General features: G+C 33.6%; 1 protein-coding gene across 1 annotated transcript; it reads right to left on the reverse strand.

The window, feature by feature from the left end:
* Positions 1-1,438: 1,438 nt before the first annotated feature.
* On the reverse strand, positions 1,439-18,750 carry LOC145263245 (uncharacterized). Its single transcript, XM_080120328.1, has 3 exons — positions 18,612-18,750; positions 6,115-6,277; positions 1,439-3,952 (listed from the first exon to the last, which is right to left on the reverse strand). The coding sequence occupies exon 3, from the start codon at positions 3,245-3,247 to the stop codon at positions 2,090-2,092; it is 1,158 nt and encodes a 385-aa protein (XP_079976454.1). The 5' UTR covers positions 3,248-3,952; positions 6,115-6,277; positions 18,612-18,750; the 3' UTR covers positions 1,439-2,089.
* Positions 18,751-20,171: the final 1,421 nt, after the last annotated feature.

Genomic DNA, 20,171 nt, shown 5'->3' on the forward strand with positions numbered 1-20,171 from the left:
GGTAGCAATTCCTTTTTCAGAACAAATAAACAGACATATCTGTCTTTTTAGGGGTGTAGCTTAACGCCTTATTTCTAATATTAGAGCAGTGGAAGGCACATTTATACATGGTATCGTGCAAAATAATAACTATTTTGCTGTGTAGGAAGCAAGGTATAAATCGTTGTTTGACCTTTTGGTTCTCCTTTCCCTGTGTCACCTATATGACATCCAGTCTTTTTCGGCTAGTAGACTTTAGTGAATTAGAGAATCTCATTATCAAGCATTGGCATATCAATAGTTTACTTGGAGCGAATCAGTAGTCAGTGTTGCTCTTTAAGCAAGCAAGAGAGGATATGGGTAATTTGCCTTCATAAACGACGTGTTAATTGATTTTACAAACCTCTGTTCCTTTGGGTGTTGTGAGGGCTGTTATTGGCATGCAGAAATTTTCAATCATTTACAAATTTAGGTATATTGTCTTCCTACGCTAGTTTTAAGATAAACAACAGACTGTGCTTTTCAAAAACAGCCTGGAGCTGAGTGATTACAGCATGGTAATCTCAGCGTATCTGCAGCTGTTAAATTCAAAGTGATCAATCACTAATATGTATGCGTTTTGTTGGAAGTTGAATTGTCATAAGTTGTTCAGGTCATTAATATCTTAGCCTGGCAAATTTAAAACCATTTTCGTCACATTTTGATTGTGTTAAAATACTGGATATTATGTTTATTGGCGAACGTTTTGTCTACATTTCCTGGTAACTGTCATGAATTCTAGCGATTATAGGCTGTCCAAATAGTGAAGCAATTATTATTCGCCTGTCATACATAGGTAACCTTTTATTGTATGTGGTGTTGCTGCAGTTAGTCCAATATGACTTGAATGAATCTTGATCGTGTTTATTTGACTTTGTTATATGTAGAATAAATCTTATATTTTGTAAAATATTAATCAGCATGAGGTTTTCAGAGTGGAATTTATTCTAAGTGGGTTACAATGGCTTATTCCATGGAATGATCTGTCAAACGAATTTGATATTTATATGCGGTTACCTATCCAATGTATTGTAGTGGTAAAAACGTAATAGTAGTTGATGTGAAATATCTCCAATCAGATTCATAACAATCATCAAATATCGCCTATAGAAATTTATTTAGTAATTCATGATCGAATATCTGTGTAAACATCCATAATGTTGCATAGCACAGTATGTAAACTGCAAATTAAATAATTCAGCAACATTGTTTTGGTACATTAATTAATGAAAAACAATTTATTTACTTACGTTTACAAAGTATTTAAATTATTGACACTAATTTAGTAGGTTTTTGTTAGTGTGTCACGCTAGTTAGATAACCATCTTTAAGGAATGACTGGTTCTAGAAAAGCAGCAAATGAATGTAAACATTTTCTTTATATTTGAAAAATAACAGTTTGACATGTATGACACTGTATTTATGCAATATTGTTTTGTCTTTAACAAACTGCAAACTCAATTGGTTTTAATATTTTATTAACACAATATTTTACAAACACAGACTGGTTGTGCATGGTTTTCTGTAAAGCGGCAAAATCTTTTTCGTTTTAATGCCTAACAATTCAAACTTTTCAGACTTGATGCCTACTTGATAATTAGCAGTCTGCTATACATATATTTGACTGACCTTTATCTTTCTGAAAAAGAATAGCAACACATTTCCCAAGAGTATGCCTTTATTCCATGTGTGTTTGCATAACCGACAATCACAGATTATTCTTGTTTTCGTTCAGTAAGAAAAGATAACACACGTTGCTCATTTAAGATAGAGGTTTCCGTTTTTTAGCCGCTATTTGTATTTTGCTAAAAAAATTGTTCTTCAAGTTGTGTATTGTGTTATAATGCTTACATTTCTGAAAATGTTTTTCTCGACCAGTTACGCCTAAAAAACCTTGTATAATATTTATAATTTTAAAGATATGTGTACACATATTTTTCTATAAAGATGATTTGTGAATACTAAAATATTATTATATATCATATACTTTTTTCCATGCGTTTTTGTACATGAAACAACAAAGTTGACATCTATATAAAAGAGGACAATATAATTGATGAGAAGGTGATTTCTATCCTGTATGTGTTCGCATATGTTTCAACAAATGTGACTTTTGTGAAAAGGAAGAGCCACAGATTTCACAAGAATGTGGTTTCTCTCCCGTATGTGTTCGCATATGCTGCAACAAATGTGACAATTGTAAAAAAGACGAACCACATACTTCACAAGAATGTGGTTTCTCTCCCGTATGTGTTCGCATATGTTTCAACAAATTTGATTTTTGTGAAAAGCAAAAACCACACACTTCACAGGAATATGGTTTTGCTCCTGTATGTGTTCGCATATGAGTCAACAAATTTGACCTTTGAGAAAAAGATGAATTACACACTTCACAATAATATGGTTTCTCCCCGGTATGTGTTCGCATATGCTGCAACAAATGTGACCTTTGTGAAAAGGAGAAACCACATACTTCACAAGAATGTGGCTTTTCTCCAGTATGTGTTCGCATATGCTGCAACAAATGTGATATTTTTGAAAAGGAAGAAGTACATACTTCACAAGAATGTGGCTTTTCTCCTGTATGTGTTCTCATATGCTGCAACAAATGTGTCTTTCGTGAAAAGAAAGAACCACATACTTCACAAGAATGTGGTTTTTCTCCTGTATGTATCCGCATATGATTTGACAAAGTTGATTTCCATGTAAAAGAAGAACCACATACTTCACAAGAATGTGCTTTTTCTCCTGTATGTATTCGCATATGACAAATCAAGGTTGACTTCAGTGTAAAAGAAGAACCACATACTTCACAAGAATGTGGTTTCTCTCCTGTATGTGTTCGCATATGCTGCAACAAATGTGCCTTTTGTGAAAAAGAAGAACCACATGCTTCACAAGAATATGGTTTTTCTTTCTTATGTGTTCGCATATGACGCAACAATGTTGATTTTCGTGAAAAGGAAGAGCCACATACTTCACAAGAATGGTGTTTCTCTCCTGTATGTGTTTGCATATGCTGCAATAAATTACCTTTCTGTGTGAAAGAAGAACCACATATTTCACAAGAATATGGTTTTTCTCCTGTATGTGTTCGCATATGGTATAATAGAGTGTTCTTCTCTGTAAATGAAGAACTACATACTCTACAAGAGTGTGCTTTTTCTCCCGAATATGTTTGCATATTACACAGTGAATGTGGCTTCAGTGTAAAAGAAGAACAATACATTTCACAAGAATGTGGCTTTATTCCCGTATGTGTTCACACATGCTGCGATTAAGTTTAATTCTGTGTAAAATGAGAATCACATACTTCGCAAGAATGTGGGTTGTCTCCCATATTTGGTTTTATGTATGTGTGAATATTCCAAAAACTCAATTTTAAATATAAGTTAAACCATATATATATATATATATACCAAGAAAATTGTTTTTTCTATTTATTTCTTATTTTCCTCACTGTCGGTTTTTGAAACAGAAGAACCACATTCTTCAAAGTATAGGTTTTCTGTAGCTTTAGATTTCAAGTTCTTCTTTTAGTTTGAAATGTAACATATTTCTTGTATAAAACATAACCGTGGCAGGAATATATTTTTTTTATTTTAATATCAAAAGTTATAATCTGCAAATTTTGCTCGGATGTCAGTTTTTCTAATTAGCAAAATGTTTATATTCTTTAAAAATATTCAACAGGATTTTCTGTTTCGTCACTTTGTAGATATTATTTTTTGTATTTTTTAATGTGTACATAGTTTTCTTTTTACATTCCAACTATATTTTCAAAATGCCTAAAGAAAACAAACACGGGATGAGAAAAACATTGGTATGTTTTATCAAATTTGGTTTAATCAAATGTTTTTAGATGTTCTTAATCACCAATGGAATGAAGATGCATTCAAATCAAATAGTGAATTCATTTTCGTTAATGCAGAGTCTGCAAATAAAAAAAAATTTAAAAAACATATTTCATATGGAACGATTGAATTATAATGTATGTACTTATAAAAATTTCCACTAATTCATTAATGATAAATATAAGTTATTTTAATGTTTTCAATCTTTTATCGTTTTCTATGATAATTTGCCATAAAAATCCTCGCTTAATATTCAACTTCTCTACTTATTCCAAATAATGTCATTTCGAGTTTAGTCTTTATTAATTGCGTTTATTTTCTATTTATGCTCAATCGTGAATATGTTTTTGGATTAATGTCCTGTCCTGCACTATGATATTAAACTCAGAACAATTAGGTTGTATTAGGATTCTTTTATTGATCTTAACACCAGTTTAGGCTTCTCTTTTCACTTGCTAATATTGTGAACTTACAGTAATATGTGTATCAATTCATTTATCATTCCTCATCTAAAATAAAAATTGTATCCATTTAACGACTTTATTTGTGCTGAAAATCTGATGTACCTTAAAATGTAGTCGATTACAGCTAAACAATTACAACTGTTCAGTGAAATGCAATCTGTTCCTGTCTCTGTCCAATGAATCGTTTTATTATTTTATGTATTTTATATATTATATTGATACGGGTTTTACATTTTTATGAACAATACTGACTACAAACTGACGATAAGACAAAATAACAAGGGCAGATAACTCGGTGTATCTGATTGTAAATAAAGTAATAAATAATTAGTACACTTACTTAAGACAGATATAGTGTAATAGTGAAATATAATTAATTTATATTTTTCCGAAGCATGTTAAATTATAAGATAATATATAACATTTAAATCATTTACTTTTTAAAGAAAATGTAGTTTGTATTATTTAGTATAAGTTGTAAAATATAATTTATATTGTTAACACAAACATATGAATCCATTACACATGCAATATCCCAAATTAAGTACACTTGCAAAAACAACCAGAATATAGCATTTTTATCATTTACTTTTTTGAATAAAACGTACTTTGTATTACTCAATATAAGTTGTAATATAATTTATTTTTATTTTGATAATTAATAATTAAACAAAAAAAATAAATTGGTAAAAGAAAAAAATTACATTAAAGTCTTCCATATAATAAAATTTACTGAATTTATTATGAAATAGTAGGACTACTTGGCGTTGTTTGGGTAATATCAAACTAACTAGAATAGTTAACATGTTTATATTAAAACTCTTTCCTGCCCTCTCCACCCGTCTGCCCTGTTTAAAAATATCTTTATATTCTGCCCAACCTACTTCTATAATGATTAAGTGGTCTGAAAAGGTATGTTTGAAATCAATTTTTCACTAATGTCGATTATAATTATTAATATCTGACAATGCCAAGTAGAACCATATAATTCTTCCTCCATTACAAAATATTAAGATATAAAACGTTAATACAGACAATATTCCGAATTTTTTATCACAAACAACCGAATAATGTAATGAATTTAAAAATATGAATGAAAACATGAATAACAAATTACTGAAAGATGAAACTTGACTGAGAAGGTGAATGAAGGAAAAGAATAAAAAATATGAATAAAAATTTTAAAAATTAATAAAAAATATTAATAAAAAATAAGTGAAAAATCAAAGACAAAATGAAGGAAAATGAAAAGGTAATGAAAGAAAATGAAATAAAAATAAAAAAAATTAAAAATGAATGAAAATAATAATTTCATTGAATAAATGAATGAAAAATTTAAGATGATTAAAAATCTTAGAAAATTGAATGAAAAAATCATAAGCATGTATCTTATAGTATTTCTGAGACTATCTTACTCGAATAAAATTTACTGACATGAAATTCTTATGACTACTAAAATAAATGAATGTTGAATGTTCAATTTATCACTACAGATGATAAAACAAATAAAAATTATTATGGCTGGCAGAATAAGAAAAATCTACTCCTGTGGTGTAAAGAAAATCTTCATTTCAAACTGTAACTATACTGATAATGAGTAACGATGCAGCTATAACTCATGTTAAATATGTTTTCAAGAAAATTTCCCTAATATTATGTCACGGTGTCATTAATAAGAAAGAATACTACTTACTCTTACATTAATAGTAAAGAATAAAATTTAATATTTGTTTAAAAAAGTGAAGATAAGTCATCTTTAAATTGAAGACAAAACTTACTTTATTTCCCGGGTAAAAGCTGGATGATGAGAATTCAACTTCGTCTCGTAATTCAGAGGAATCAATCAAGATTCACGCAACGATTAAAATCAATGAATAAAATGATTTTGTGCTTCAACTTGAAAATGGCATTTATTTTATGGAAGCTACCATAAAAAATACTCTGCAAAACAAAAAATAGAATATCAAATAAAAAAGGACAATTGCAGTTAATTCCATTTTCTGATGACCTGTTCCCATTTATGCTGCTATCATGTTCTATTCATATTAATTTTTAATATCAAACTAAATTAAACTTTTCAAAATAAAAATGTTTTCCCAAATAAGTAATTTATAGCATATTTAAAGTCAAAGTAAATAAACAAAAAATGAAAGAAAAAACATCAATAATTTTCATTAACAAAAAATAAATAAAAACAACACAAAAATGAACGGAAGAGTTTTGCTTTAACTACTGGAATATGGAAATTGATGGAGGCAAAGTTGATATCATATAATCCAAGGTGAGAGAAGCGCATGACTTACCTAAATAACACATGTGAATAATTCAATGAGTCGATCGTGGCATGAAATGAATGAAGAAGAAAGAAACAAAAATGGCTGCTTTATCTCTTTATATGCCTGTAATGTTACCACCTGATATGCAGATGAGATGCACCTGGTTGGAGATAAAAGAGGGTTGATTTTTCAGAGAGCAGGTTCATTTTGAAGTTAGACTTTGAAGAAATAAGCTCGATCAGCAGAAGTGCTTCTGCAATTGAGAGGTGTGTTACGTATACAGATGTTTGGAACTTGGAAGATTGGACAACAGTGTCAAACTTAACCAAGAAATTGATGTGAAAGGCAGAAGGAATAATATGCGGGTTATTAAATTATAAGCTATTTTGGCCCTTGGTGTGTAGTCATTCAAAAAGCAGGGGAAAAAAATGGACAGATCCGACTTTCGCTTGATACCTGAGTTTGACGAATGTACTACTGGACCGTCTGTCGTCAAATGGGTTCAGAAGGCTGAGAAAATCTGTAAACTGTGGAAAATTAAAGAACTAGTCACAGTCATCACTTTGAGGTTAACTGGAGGGGCCTATGCAGTCTACCAGCAACTCAGGGATTAACTAGACTGGGATGAAATCAAGCAAAGCCTGTATACAGCTTTTGCTACAGATCCGTTTGTTGCATGGCAACAGTTCACGAGCCAGCGACTTCACCCCAAGGAAACGGTTGACATTTACCTAGCCGACCTACAAAAGTTATCTGTACTGTTTGGTGGAGTCAACGACAAGATATTAAGCTGTGCCTTTTTAGTAGGCTTACCTGAGAAGATCAGTAAACTGTTGTGGGCATCGTCATGAATTTATGAATGGACACCAGATGAGTTATTGGCCCAAGACTGACACATATGTAAGGTACAGGAACCAATTGCAGCAGCAGCTAGTATTCGACATGCAGCATGGAGGCAATGTAGATTCTCTCCCAAGTAGTAATAAGCATGCGATTCCAGTGTGCTATAAATGTATGGAGGCCAATCATTTTGATAAGGAGTGCCACAGTCATAGGAGGAGTGTTCATCCATGAGCACATAGAACAGTACAATGTTATCGTTCCAATAAGTTTGGGCACAACTGTTCAGGAAACGAAGTTGGGGGCAAGGAACTATCACCACGTTTGCCCCCTTCCAACCAATAAACACAGGATTGCCAGTCATTGACATTAAAATTGACGATGTGCAGTGTTCGGCATTCATAGCTGCGAGGTGTTTCCAGTCTATATTTAGTGCACATTGCTGTCAGATGTGGCGGAAGCAACCAGTCGGCATTATGACCGTCAATGGCTTATCTTGAGCATGTTATGGTGAAGGGACAGTCACGATCTGTACTGAAGGGTGACGCAACCAAAATTGACATTCTGGTGATGCAAGAAAAATCCCTTGGCTATGACATATTGATTGGAATTGATGCAATACAAGCACTAGGAAACGTCATAATCACAGAGGTAGGAGGTGTAATGCTTGGAGAAGGGAAAGAAGTCTGTGCAGCCATGTCTATTGAAGAAAAGGACTTCTATGCTACGTTTGATGACAACGAAAGTATCACATACAGTTCAGGGATGATCCTGATCACCTACTGCCCCTTCAGGTGAGCATAGAAACACTACCTACAGAACCAGATGAGAGAATGATGGGACATACTGGTAGCAATAGTGATGAGAAAGATGGACACAAGGAAGTAATGCCACCAGTTCCTCATTGAAGTACGCGAGAAAAACGAATACTGCCCACTCTCGTGAAACACCGCCTATAGAACCATGAGAGGGGATGATGGAACATATTTAGAAGGTTGGAACCGAAAAAGTGATGCCTCCGATTCTTCGAGGAAGTACCCGACAAAGACAGATACTGCCCCCCTGCCCTGATTGTGAAACACTGCCTATGGAACCACGAGTGGGTATAATGGAACAGACTGGTGGCAATAACAGTGGTAATGAGGAAGATGGCAATGAGAAAGTGCTGCACCGATTCTTCAGAGTAGTACCCGACAAAGACGACTGCCCCCCTGCCCTGTTTGTGATCCTGAGATCAGGAGGGATTTTTCAGAGAGCAGGGTCATTTTGAAGAAGTAAGTTCGATCAGCAAAAGTGCTTTTGCAGTTAAGAGAAGGTGCATTACGTATACAGATGTTTGGAAGTTGGATAACAGTGTACAAACTTAACCAAGAAATTGTTGATGTGAAGGGCAGAAAAATAATATGCGAGTTATTTAATTATAAATTCTTTATAAGAGAGTATAAGAGCTATTACATTTGTACAAAAAATCAATATGAATGTATACATAATTTTAATTTTATATACTAAAAGCACATGCTTTCCTATAAACTGTATCGTTAAATTCTGATCGAGTAAACTCAGTAGCCTATGAAATGACTTGGGGAAAAAGTGAGTGTTGGAGATAACAGGATGTGAACGTTCAGTCTGGCTCAACTTCCTCAACTAAAGATTCGGATTTTTGCTGGTGCATATGGCATCACATGAATAAGAAAAAGAGAAAAGTTAAGTTCTTTGGAAGGATGCAATATATAAGAATTGGAGATGGGTTAGTAATTTTAGAAGGAGATCAAATTAAATAAACTTCTGTCTTATATCTCTTAGTTGACTTAATCCTCTTTGACAGTACAAATAACAAGCTTTGATTTAAAAAAGCAGGCTCTCAATCTTAAAGAATACAAATCCTGCACCTGCGCTGAACATAGATCAAGGTCCTTGATAGAATGTCCTCAAAATCGACTGGAACAAAGTAATTTTCTGAATATATTTACACTCCAAAGTGGTAAGACCCAACTCTCAAGTCTAGTTCATTCACACAATCTAACATGAGATCCACTGAATTAGCTGATTATATCAATCGCATATTCCATTAAATATTAGTCTATCTTTAAAGTGATCAAATCATCTGCTAACAAACAATATCAACATGGTATGTCATTTTTTAAGTTTTTCTGTATGAACAGTCATGTATTTTAATTCGACGTGTCTCAATATATATATATATATATATATATATATATATATATATATATATATATATTTTAATCATATGTGCAGATATTCAGAGTAGGTCAAATATCAAAATCTAGCAGCATCTGTCAACTTGAGCATCTTCCATTTACCCTTGCATTTCAACTGTAACCTCACTAAATAACAAATCAGTCAGCTTCCAGTACGTTCTGTGCATAAATCTGTTGCCATATGGTGGATCTTCTACATAGCTAGAAGTTTTCAATTTGAATTTTTGATTGTGTTCGACAGATTTTCTTCTGGTAAGCAGAAATACTGAAAACCTCCCTTGCTAAAAAATATTTTATGATTTTCCTTCCTCTATGCAAGAATAATGTTGGCTGTGGATAAAAGGCGGGAAGAGAAAGAATTTCAAACTACATCAGAGCGTGAATAGAAACTATTGAGTTAAAAACATTTGAGTTAAAATTGAGTAAAAAAAAATAGTTGAGTTAAAAATTTCTCAAACTCTATTGTTCAGCATATAACTTCAGGAGGGAAGGGAGACGGACCCAATTAAAAAAAGTATATATATTATCACAGGTGGCAGTAGGACTGTGACAACAATCAAGTTAACTGAACAACAAATGTAAACCGAACGCTTCTATCTACACAATTCAACATGAACAATATAGTCGATGCAACCAGACATGACACCAAACACTTTCATCAACAGGAACCAGCACAATCACAAACAACTTTGAGAACATGAACTGGTGTTTCTGTCGATATTGCCTGGCATGGTCTTGAACAATTTCATCGACACAACCCAACACAATCCCAAACAACTCTGATGATACCAGCCTTCATGATACCGAACAACTGTGTCGATATCACCAGATACAATCCTGACCAACGCCGTCAACACAACTTGGCAGGCTGCAAATGATTCAGACTATGACTTGACACACTGCTAAAGTAACACTGGCAGTTAGTCACTGTACAACTCTGGCGTTATCTTTTTGTAGCTCTTGGACTAACTCATTTTTGCCATAGGTAGGCCTAAGACACTGACACACAAGTCTTGAGTGCATAGTCTTCACTTTTCTCCTTGACTTCAAAATAAAACAAATGGCAATATAGGGCAGGCCGCTTTTGCCTGGTACTTCATCTTAAGTGTAGTTCAAAGAACTTCCTCGGTGGCGATTTTGTTTGTAGCATCAGCGAACTCCTCCTGCTCAAGATCCTTGGATGCATCACCATCTAAGAAGCTTTTTTTATATGGTCGTTTGTACAGTAGTGAGGCTTTGTCATCTAAAGAGGCTATATCGTCATGGACATAGCCACATTTCAGCATGTTGGACGGGCATTTTTTTATGCGCCATGGTATTCCATCAATTGAAACTAAGTGTGGTTTATTGATTTTCGTCACTGTACCTATGGTGAACTACATCATACATATTCGCTGTGGATTCTACACGCAAATAGCATCTAGCTCATTGTACTAGCAACTACATTGTCAGTCTCTATCAATTTATTGAGACCTTTAACATGGATCCTATAGTTGTATGTTACATGCGCACATGCAGTAGTAATAGTAGTAGTCTTGTCCTTTATAAGACTACTACTAGTACTGCATTGTGCCTGTACACTGCCTGTAAGATGGTGCACTGTGTTGTTGTTGCAATGCGATGTATTTTGTGACAGGATCTCTTGATTATTTTATTTGCCAATAGTATATTAGTGCAAAAAAATCGTATGTGCACACCCCAAATCTGTACAAACTGAGTAAATCTTTCTCTGCAAAATGCCACGTCATTGTAAGTAACCAAATACATAGTTAGTCCCCTTCCTAACTACACAATAGATCTCTATTGACAACTAAAACTTCTATAGTAATGCTGAGCTTTGTACTAATTCAAACTTACATTAATCCAATTCCACAGCTGTTATGTGTACTTTCATTTGCTGCGAGCACAAGGGAAATTTTCCTCATTAATACCTTACAACATAGCTTGCTTTCTAGTAAGTGCATGCATCTGGTATCCATCAGAGCTGGCTGAACATGGCACTTCATTCATATGAACAGTTACAACCGGCAATGCGCCATTTAGAAGAGGTGAGGGATGAGATTGGTGCTGAATTCTTGCCCTCTTATTCGTTTCTTGGACAAAATCGAGAAATGTACTTATGTTGCATACATAAATGTGATAATTCTTTGTTTTTTTAGACAAGCACCGTTTGTTGCCTCACAATCCAGTAGACAGTCACTTGCTCTATAATTGGGCCTATTACATTTCAACACTGCGAGGGAGTATCCGTCTCCTTAGATGTGCATTGTGCTGAGTGACCATGCAATTGCTGCAGCTTGCTCTGTAACTCCAGTACAGTTCTTTAAATTGGCACAAGTGCACGCCAGCACATCTGACATATCCAAGTTCTTGATCTGAGAGAATGAACATAATAGTTCTTTTGCATGTTCAGAAACTCCAGCAATGAATACACATTGCAGGCACTGATTTGATATGCTGCCAAACAGGACCGCAAGCCAATATACTTCTGCCAAAAAGACATTGACTATTTCACCTGATTGAAAGCAGCATGATTCCATGCAGTAAAGGGATTCAAGACAAATGCTATGTGCAGCATTCTTTTATAAAGCAATCCAAATCCGCACACTTTTCCAAACTTAATAGCTGGTACAAAGCATATGTGATGCCTGAAAAACACATAGGGGTGATGCACTTGAGATGCTTTACTTGACCCAATTGACATATCTGCTCATTTTTCTCCAGCCATTCCACTATTTACTGTCCAGAGTCACTGCTATCAAACACTAGTATTAACTTCGAATCGAAACCCATAATGGCTGAAATTGCTTGTAACTTTATGAGAGAAGAGAAGTGGACCCAATTAAAGAATATGCAAATGTATTACCATTGCACGTGTCAGTATGACTGCGACAACCGTCAAGTCAACTGAACAACAAATGTAAACTGAATGCTTCCATTTATACGACTCGATATGAACAATAGTGTTGATGCAAACAGACATGGTACCAAACTCTTCTGTTGACACAAGCCAGCATGATCTTGAACCATGTCGATACGACCTGATACAATTTTTGCCATAGCTGGGTCAGACTAATACACTGCCACACTAGTCTTAAGTGCTTCGGTACATGCTCATCAAATGGAATTTTAAGAAATGAAATAATGTCTCTGTTAGTGTAAATGATGAATTCTGTTGAAAACAAGACAGTGAGAGCAAAAAAGGTGCTAGTAAACAGTCAAAAGTAGAATTATATAATAAAGAATCCAGTCAACAAATAAGAGACAAATCAGAATTTTGTTATTTCACTCTAATTAAGAAAAATTATTAATATTAATATATATTCTAATATAATATATATTATATTCATAAAACAATGTAAAAGATAAGTGTTAAGGTATTTTCATTATTGCATGACTATATTCTCTCGCCTCAAAAAAAATTATCCAATATCAATAGTGACTGTTGGAAACTTTCTCCACTGTGAACAGTGGTAGTAGGTACAAATAATTTATTATTTAATTTCCATGAACACAAGGTTTCCTTCAGCTATGGTCGGAAGAAAAACAAAAGTTCATAACAATAAAAAGAGGAGATAACATTATTAATAATAATAATAATAACAACAATAATAATAAAAACAAGAAGAAATAAGAAAAAATACAATCAAAGTTCGACCAAAAGTAATAATGATTCACAGTTATTGAAAAACTAAAATACCATCTGCGTTCGACAGGTGCAATGGGCAGACCTCCGTGATGATTTTCTGTTAAAATTTCATTAAGCAAACCATTTTAAAGACGCCAGGTCTCTTTAAAGTTTATGACGATGGTGATGATGAACACATAAATTAATACATAAATAAAAACAATATATTTCCAACAGAAACGATATGTGTAATGGGCAGACCCCAGTCGTGATCTGTTAAAAAGTTCATATAGGAAAACCGTTTTAAGTACACCAGGTCTCTTTGATGTTTATGACAATCATGATGATGAACACATGAATACATAAATAAAAATACATATCCAACAGAAACGATATGTGTAATGGAATTGCCCCTCTAGAGTCACTCATAATCCATCATCGGCACTGAAGGTTGGGCCATGTGATATGTCCGAAGGTGTCCTATTATATGGAAAATCAAAGATAAAGTATTCTGTAAAAGGAATGAATAAATATACACTGTGGTTTGAATACTGAAAGAGAAGTTTATTTATGTATTTACATAGAAACAAATAAAGCGTGCTAATGTTCAGGGAGAAGTCTGTTTAAAAGAGTCCAGTGAATCTGGTAACTCGGTTCCTTATGTAGAATGTTCCGGGTTGGTTACCTATCTCCACATAACACCATGCCATCAGGATGCTCTCAAACAGAATACATTGAAGAGTTCTTTTCAGTCAGCTCAATCACAGCCAACGAAAAGTCGGCCGCCCAAAGAAATGCTACATCAACCTCACCCTCAAGCGCTGCAATATCTCCTTCAATCTTTTGGAGACTTTGGCAGTGGACAGAGACACTTGGCGCTCCACATGTGATAGCGAGACTGAGCGAGCAACTACGGAGCGTCATACACTGAGAGATCGACGAGTGGCAGCCACTCACCATCAAAACCAAAATCCTGTTTTCCTGTGCTCTAATTGTGCAAATCAGTGTAGATCACGCACCAGGCTTCACAGTCATTAACGGAGTCACAGAGTCAATTAAAAAAAAAAAAATGATGAAGACATCGTCATTAACATGGATGGACTAATATAGCAACTGTAGGTGTCTATTTCCTTCTATAGCAATTGTACGGAACTTTTGTTTCTTTTATTTTTATTTATTTATTTTTTTTTTTTACACAGTGATCACCACTTATCAAGGCCCGGAAGCCACTCAGGGATAAGGGTTATTGCAAGTACATTACGTTAGTGTGGAGATTTGATGAAGTGTTTAATTAAGGGGGCGGTTCATTAGGAATTTGTTAACATTGGACTTGAAGACATCCAAGTTGTAGTCCGGAGGGAAGCAGGCAGACGGAACAGAGTTCCACAGGCGTGCAGTTCTAAGAAAGAAGCTTTGTTCATAGAATCCGCGTTTTGATTTCGGCACAGATATAGAGTGGGGGAAATTTTTCACAGTGGATTCAGCTAGACGGGTGTTTTTCGTGAAAGATTGGCGAGGGGGGACCAGAGATTGGAGTTCAGACGAGCAACTACGAAAATAACGATAAAACAAGGATAGGCTCGCAACGTCTCTTCTGTGGGAGAGAGGTTGCAGGGTAGAGAAAAGGGCATCCCTCACTAAGCCACGAAGTCTATTTTGTACTCTGTCAAGGCATGATAGGCTGTTTTTGGCCGCTCCTGCCCAGATATGGCAACAGTATTCCATCCTTGGACGTCCTTGGCTTTTATATAGATAGAGAATTGCATCAGTAGTGAGATATCTTCTGGAGCGGTAGAAGGATCCCACCATCTTTCCAGCAACCTTGGCAACAGACTTGATGTACGTGTTCCATTTCAGATCAGGAGTAAAGGTCAAACCCAGAAGTTTGTCAAAACACGGGGCCTCACCCAGACGAGAGCCATCCATCACAATTGATGCCAGCTGGGGATCAGAGCGTTGATGATGTAAGGATAGGAGTTTGGTTTTGGATGCGTTAAAGGTAACCAGCCACATCTTCCCCCACTGAACCACGCGCTCGAGATCAGAGGAGAGAGAATCAGAGAGAACTTTGCCATTTACAGCCTTTGATGTGTTGCCGTAGATGGTCGTGTCATCAGCATAGATGTCAACGAATGATTTAAGTATGTGTTTAGGGAGGTCATTGATGTGGATCAGGAAGAGAGTTGGGCCCAGGATTGACCCCTGAGGGACTCCAGCATTTATATTGCAGGCCTCCGATTTTTGTCCATCGACCACTACTCTTATGAGCCTATCGGAGAGAAATGATTTAATGATTGAGAAAACATTTCCAGTTATATCGTAACTGGAAATCTTGTGAAGTAGACCCTTATGCCATACCTTGTCGAAGGCCTTTGATATGTCAAGAGCAATTGCCCTAGAAAGGAAGCCTTTGTCAAGAGATTCACTAATCCTGTGGGATATAACCGTCAGCACATCTGCGGTAGATCTTGCAGAGCGGAAATCATATTGTATGTCACTAAGAAGGTTATTCCTGCTGAGGTGGTTGACTATTTCTCTATTTAATATGGATTCCAGCAACTTACTCATAACACACAGGAGACTTATTGGTCTGAACTGAGAGGGAGATGACTTATCACCTGAATTCTTAAATACAGGGCAAACTGATGAGGTCTTCCAGGGAGTCGGAAAGCACTTCTCCTTAAGGCAGCGCTTAAATAGTTTTGTAAGTATGGGAGCAAGTTCTGGTTGAAGCTTTTTTAACACTATAATTGGGATGCCATCAGGGCCAGTTGCTTTACTGGAATCTAGGTTCTTGATTAGCTTGGCGACCTCATGCACGGATATTTGTGTGTTACCTAGCTTGTTCTGTGTTATAGGAGGAAATATGGGGAGTCTATGGCTTTTGTCGCATAGGGTAGAATTAGCTGCAAAGTTCTTTTAAAGAATTGAAATTATGGCAAAAACGTGTAATAAAAATAACTAAACTCCAAACGCACGTTTCCATAAATATTTAAAAATGCAATAGATATAAGTACATTTACTAAGCAAATATAATAATGAGGATTATTTGGGACGCTGAAAACGTACACAAATTATTAGATTCTTTTTTTGGTCGATATGCACTGGTTGTCTAGCCTATTTATTCCGAAAGTCGTTCTTAACATGGGAAGGTTGGGGGCTTTCATTCTGAAAGTCATTATCTTATTTACAACCTATCCATATTAAGAACGGCTTTAAGAATTAACAGCATGGACAAACAGTACACAATGATCCTTCTTTTAAATCTTCTTAGCTAATTCTTTTATTTATTTTAAATCTTTTTTTTTTTTGTGCTTTTACTGTTGGTGAGTTTGTTTAGCTCTAAAAAAAAAAATTGGGGAAGATGAAATTGATGTTTTATTTATTCATTTTGAGATTTGAAGCCGTCAATTGTTGTTTCTAGGTACGAGCAATTAATGGCTTCTTCGGTAGGGGAGGTATGGTTTTTAACGTCGGTTAATCATAATAATTTTTTTCAAATTTTCGAGTATTTTCTTAATGTATTTGAAAGATAATAGTTTAAAATTAATTTCTCAAAGAAAAAAAAAAGTGTGTGAAATAAAAAATGCATGGAATAATTTTATCACAAATCTGAAAGACCCTAGATTTCACGTAAAAATTCATTATGACAAAAATCGCGTTTACATTTTTCTGGCAAGAAAAATATAAGTTTTCTGGAATTATTTCCAAGTTAAGTATTAAGTTAAAGTCTTCAGATAATGAATTAATACAATAAATGTACTTAACTTTAGCAAAAAAAAAAAAAGTAATAATTATCCAAAAATGTATCACTGATAGGAATGAGACTTGTTCATTGTATCAAAAAAAAAAAAAAAAAAAAAAAAAAAAAAAAACTCTAGCGGCAAAATTCAAATAGGTATGGAAGGGCAAATTACACATAATTTGTCTTTATTTAACATTATTCCGGCATACCGAGCGCTTTTTTTTTTTTTTTTTTTTTTTTTGAGTGGAGGAGGACCCTCCTTCCTACATTTAAAATTGCAAAAAAAAGTTAATTAAATTCATTAATTATACTACTGACAATTTATTCTTTGAAAAATAAAAGTTAGCAACATTAGTTATTAATATTAGAATTACAATTGGTTAAGAAAATAATTCATGATCATTGAAAAAATTAAACACTAAAAAAATACAGACTTACGTTAAAATTTTTCATAATGTTTACGTGAAATTTAAAGTTGATGAACACAAACAGGCGGGTAGTTGAAAAGTGGAGGGGGTGGGCAAACACACTGGTTTTCTTTTCAACTCTGCGCATCGGTATTTACCGACATGGAACGTTCGTATAATTTTTTGCCAGTTTTTAATTAAATTATTTTTCTATGTTCCTGTTTCTCAATTTATTATTTTTTTTTTACTTTATTTTCCAAGAGTATATGTACATTATTTTACGTTGATAATTATACGTTCTTGCGTGCAATGGGAATATTAGAATCTTACATGTAAAAAAAAAAAAGTAGAAATAATTTTTACAATTATAATTTTTGTGTGAAAATATTAAATAAACAATGCTTAATTCAATGATAATATTGGTAGTTCGAGAAATTAATTTTTCTTCGAGTTATATCGAATTCATTAATATGGACTTCAGGGGGAGGGGTCGTAATGTTCCTGTAAAAATTATGTTATTTTTATTTTATTGTTACAAATTACGATGCTTTATTTACATAAAAAAGCAAAAATAAAATCTTGCGTTTTGTATTTACTACTGAAAACCATAACTTTAGTAAAGGTATGTTTTGTTTAAACAAAATAGTACATTTTCACTAAGATTTAAATAAAAATAATTAGTTCATTATATTTCGCGATCATTATTTGATAAATACTGAAAATTTCATTAATATTGGTTAATTTCCTGATTTTTGGTGAATTTTTTAAGTAAAGGGAGGGGTCAAAATGTTTATACATTTTGAGCATCGGCATTCATTTTGCCCGTACCTCGTTGTTTCTTTTACTAATAAAAAATGCTTAAAATTATAAACAGTGAGAGATCTCTTTACTCCATTTAAACGTTTTAAATATTTTTTAGGTAAACGATAAAATAGTTGTTGTTTTCCTAATTTATGAATCATTATTAAAAACAAGATAAAAACATTAAACACAATCGACAGCTAAAAATCTCCAATATAAGAAAAAAAGAATGTTGTGTAGGTTTTCAGTATTTTCATTATAATTATTCGTTTAATAAATGTAATTATCTCCCTTACATTTTTAAAGTATTCTGTAAATGCGCAAAAAATTCGATACTAAATTCATGTAGTAATACTTACTTTTTGTTTTATAATCTGCTTTCGACTGACCTTAACTTCTTTTACAAAGGAAACAAATTTTGCAATTTTGCAAGCTGAAATTAAAATTCAAGATGGCGAACGGAAAAACAAGTTCGCAGAAATAAATTGAAGAGGAAAATTAAAAAGAAAAGTATTTCGAGATAGAGCTGATATCTTTGGTGATTATCACGGATAAAATTAGTAATATTTTATTTATCTCAACATTTTAGTATTTATATGAGGGAAAAAAGATTACAGTTTTCATCTTTATTAAATTGATATTAGCTTAATAAAGCAGACGGCAGTTGTTCAGGAGTTGGTATTTGTGGTATTTGTTCAATCTGGAGAAGCCATGCTCCCAGGCATTAGCTCATATTTGAAAATGGAAATTGGTTCTAAACTAACTTCATGCCTACCTTTTTTTTTTTTTTTTTAATTTATGCAAGTTGCGTATGCATTATTAAATATTATAGAATCAATCCTCTACTGAATATTATATATTACTCTCTCTCTCTCTCTCTCTCTCTCTCTCTCTCTCTCTCTCTCTCTTCACACACACACACACACACACACACACACACACACACACACACACAGCGGCTTTTATATAATAGTAGAGATAAAAAAAATATATTGAATTTCCGGTGAAACAAATGATATCTATTTAATTGTCAAATCTCAAATAGTAACATATCCAAATATGATGAAAAACGATTAGGCAGAAAAATAATTATTAACGAAAAAAGATTTGTGAAATCACTGTATTTACGCTTATTAAAAAAGAGATAAGTTGAGAAGGGAGATAATTAAGTTTTGTTTCTTATATCAGATTAAGTAAAGATTAGATATCCCGTAGCAGAAGACAAAGATTGGCGAACATCTCAAGTGACACCGGTTGTTCGACCTTGACATTGCCGTTGGTTGTTTGTAAACACGTCAAATAGCAGACATGGTCGAATGTTCGCGAGCAAGATTTTTCAAAAATATATTTACAAAACTTTTTAAGATTTAAAAGAAAAAAATATACATTTACAAAACATTTTCTTTAATATCAAATATTCACAAAACGTTTAAGGATGAAAAAAAAACTTTTTTCTATTTGGGTGTCTTTCTTATTGCGTTCTTTTTATATATTTACAGAACTTTTAAATAAAACTATTATTATTATTATTAATAATAATAATAATAATAATAATAATAATAATAAATAAATAAATAGTAAATTTTTACGACGTGCCCCAGCAAAACACTCCAGTCTCCCTATGTTAAGAACAGCTTTCGGAATAAACACCCCCAACCTCAAAAGCCGTTCTTAACATAGGGAGGTTGGGAGGTCTTTATTCCGAAAGCCGTTCTTAACATGGGGCGGTTGGGAGTGTTTATATTACGCTAGGGCAGATCGTAAAATAATACCAAATAAATAAAAGACCAAGCAGACGACGACGACGACGACTAGTGACAACCGGCGCACATTTCAATTGACACTGGTGATTCGACCTTGACATTGGCACATGGCGTTGGTTGTTTAAATTTTTTAATTTTAATAAAATAAAATAAAAT

This window comes from Euprymna scolopes, chromosome 38 (assembly GCF_053919585.1).
Source record: "Euprymna scolopes isolate OS-2025 chromosome 38, ASM5391958v1, whole genome shotgun sequence".
In the NCBI taxonomy this organism is placed as follows: domain Eukaryota; kingdom Metazoa; phylum Mollusca; class Cephalopoda; order Sepiida; family Sepiolidae; genus Euprymna; species Euprymna scolopes.

Excerpts from the sequence above, each read along its gene's own strand:
- LOC145263245 (XM_080120328.1), bottom strand. The coding sequence starts at position 3,247 with ATGTATTGTTCTTCTTTTACACTGAAGCCACATTCACTGTGTAATATG.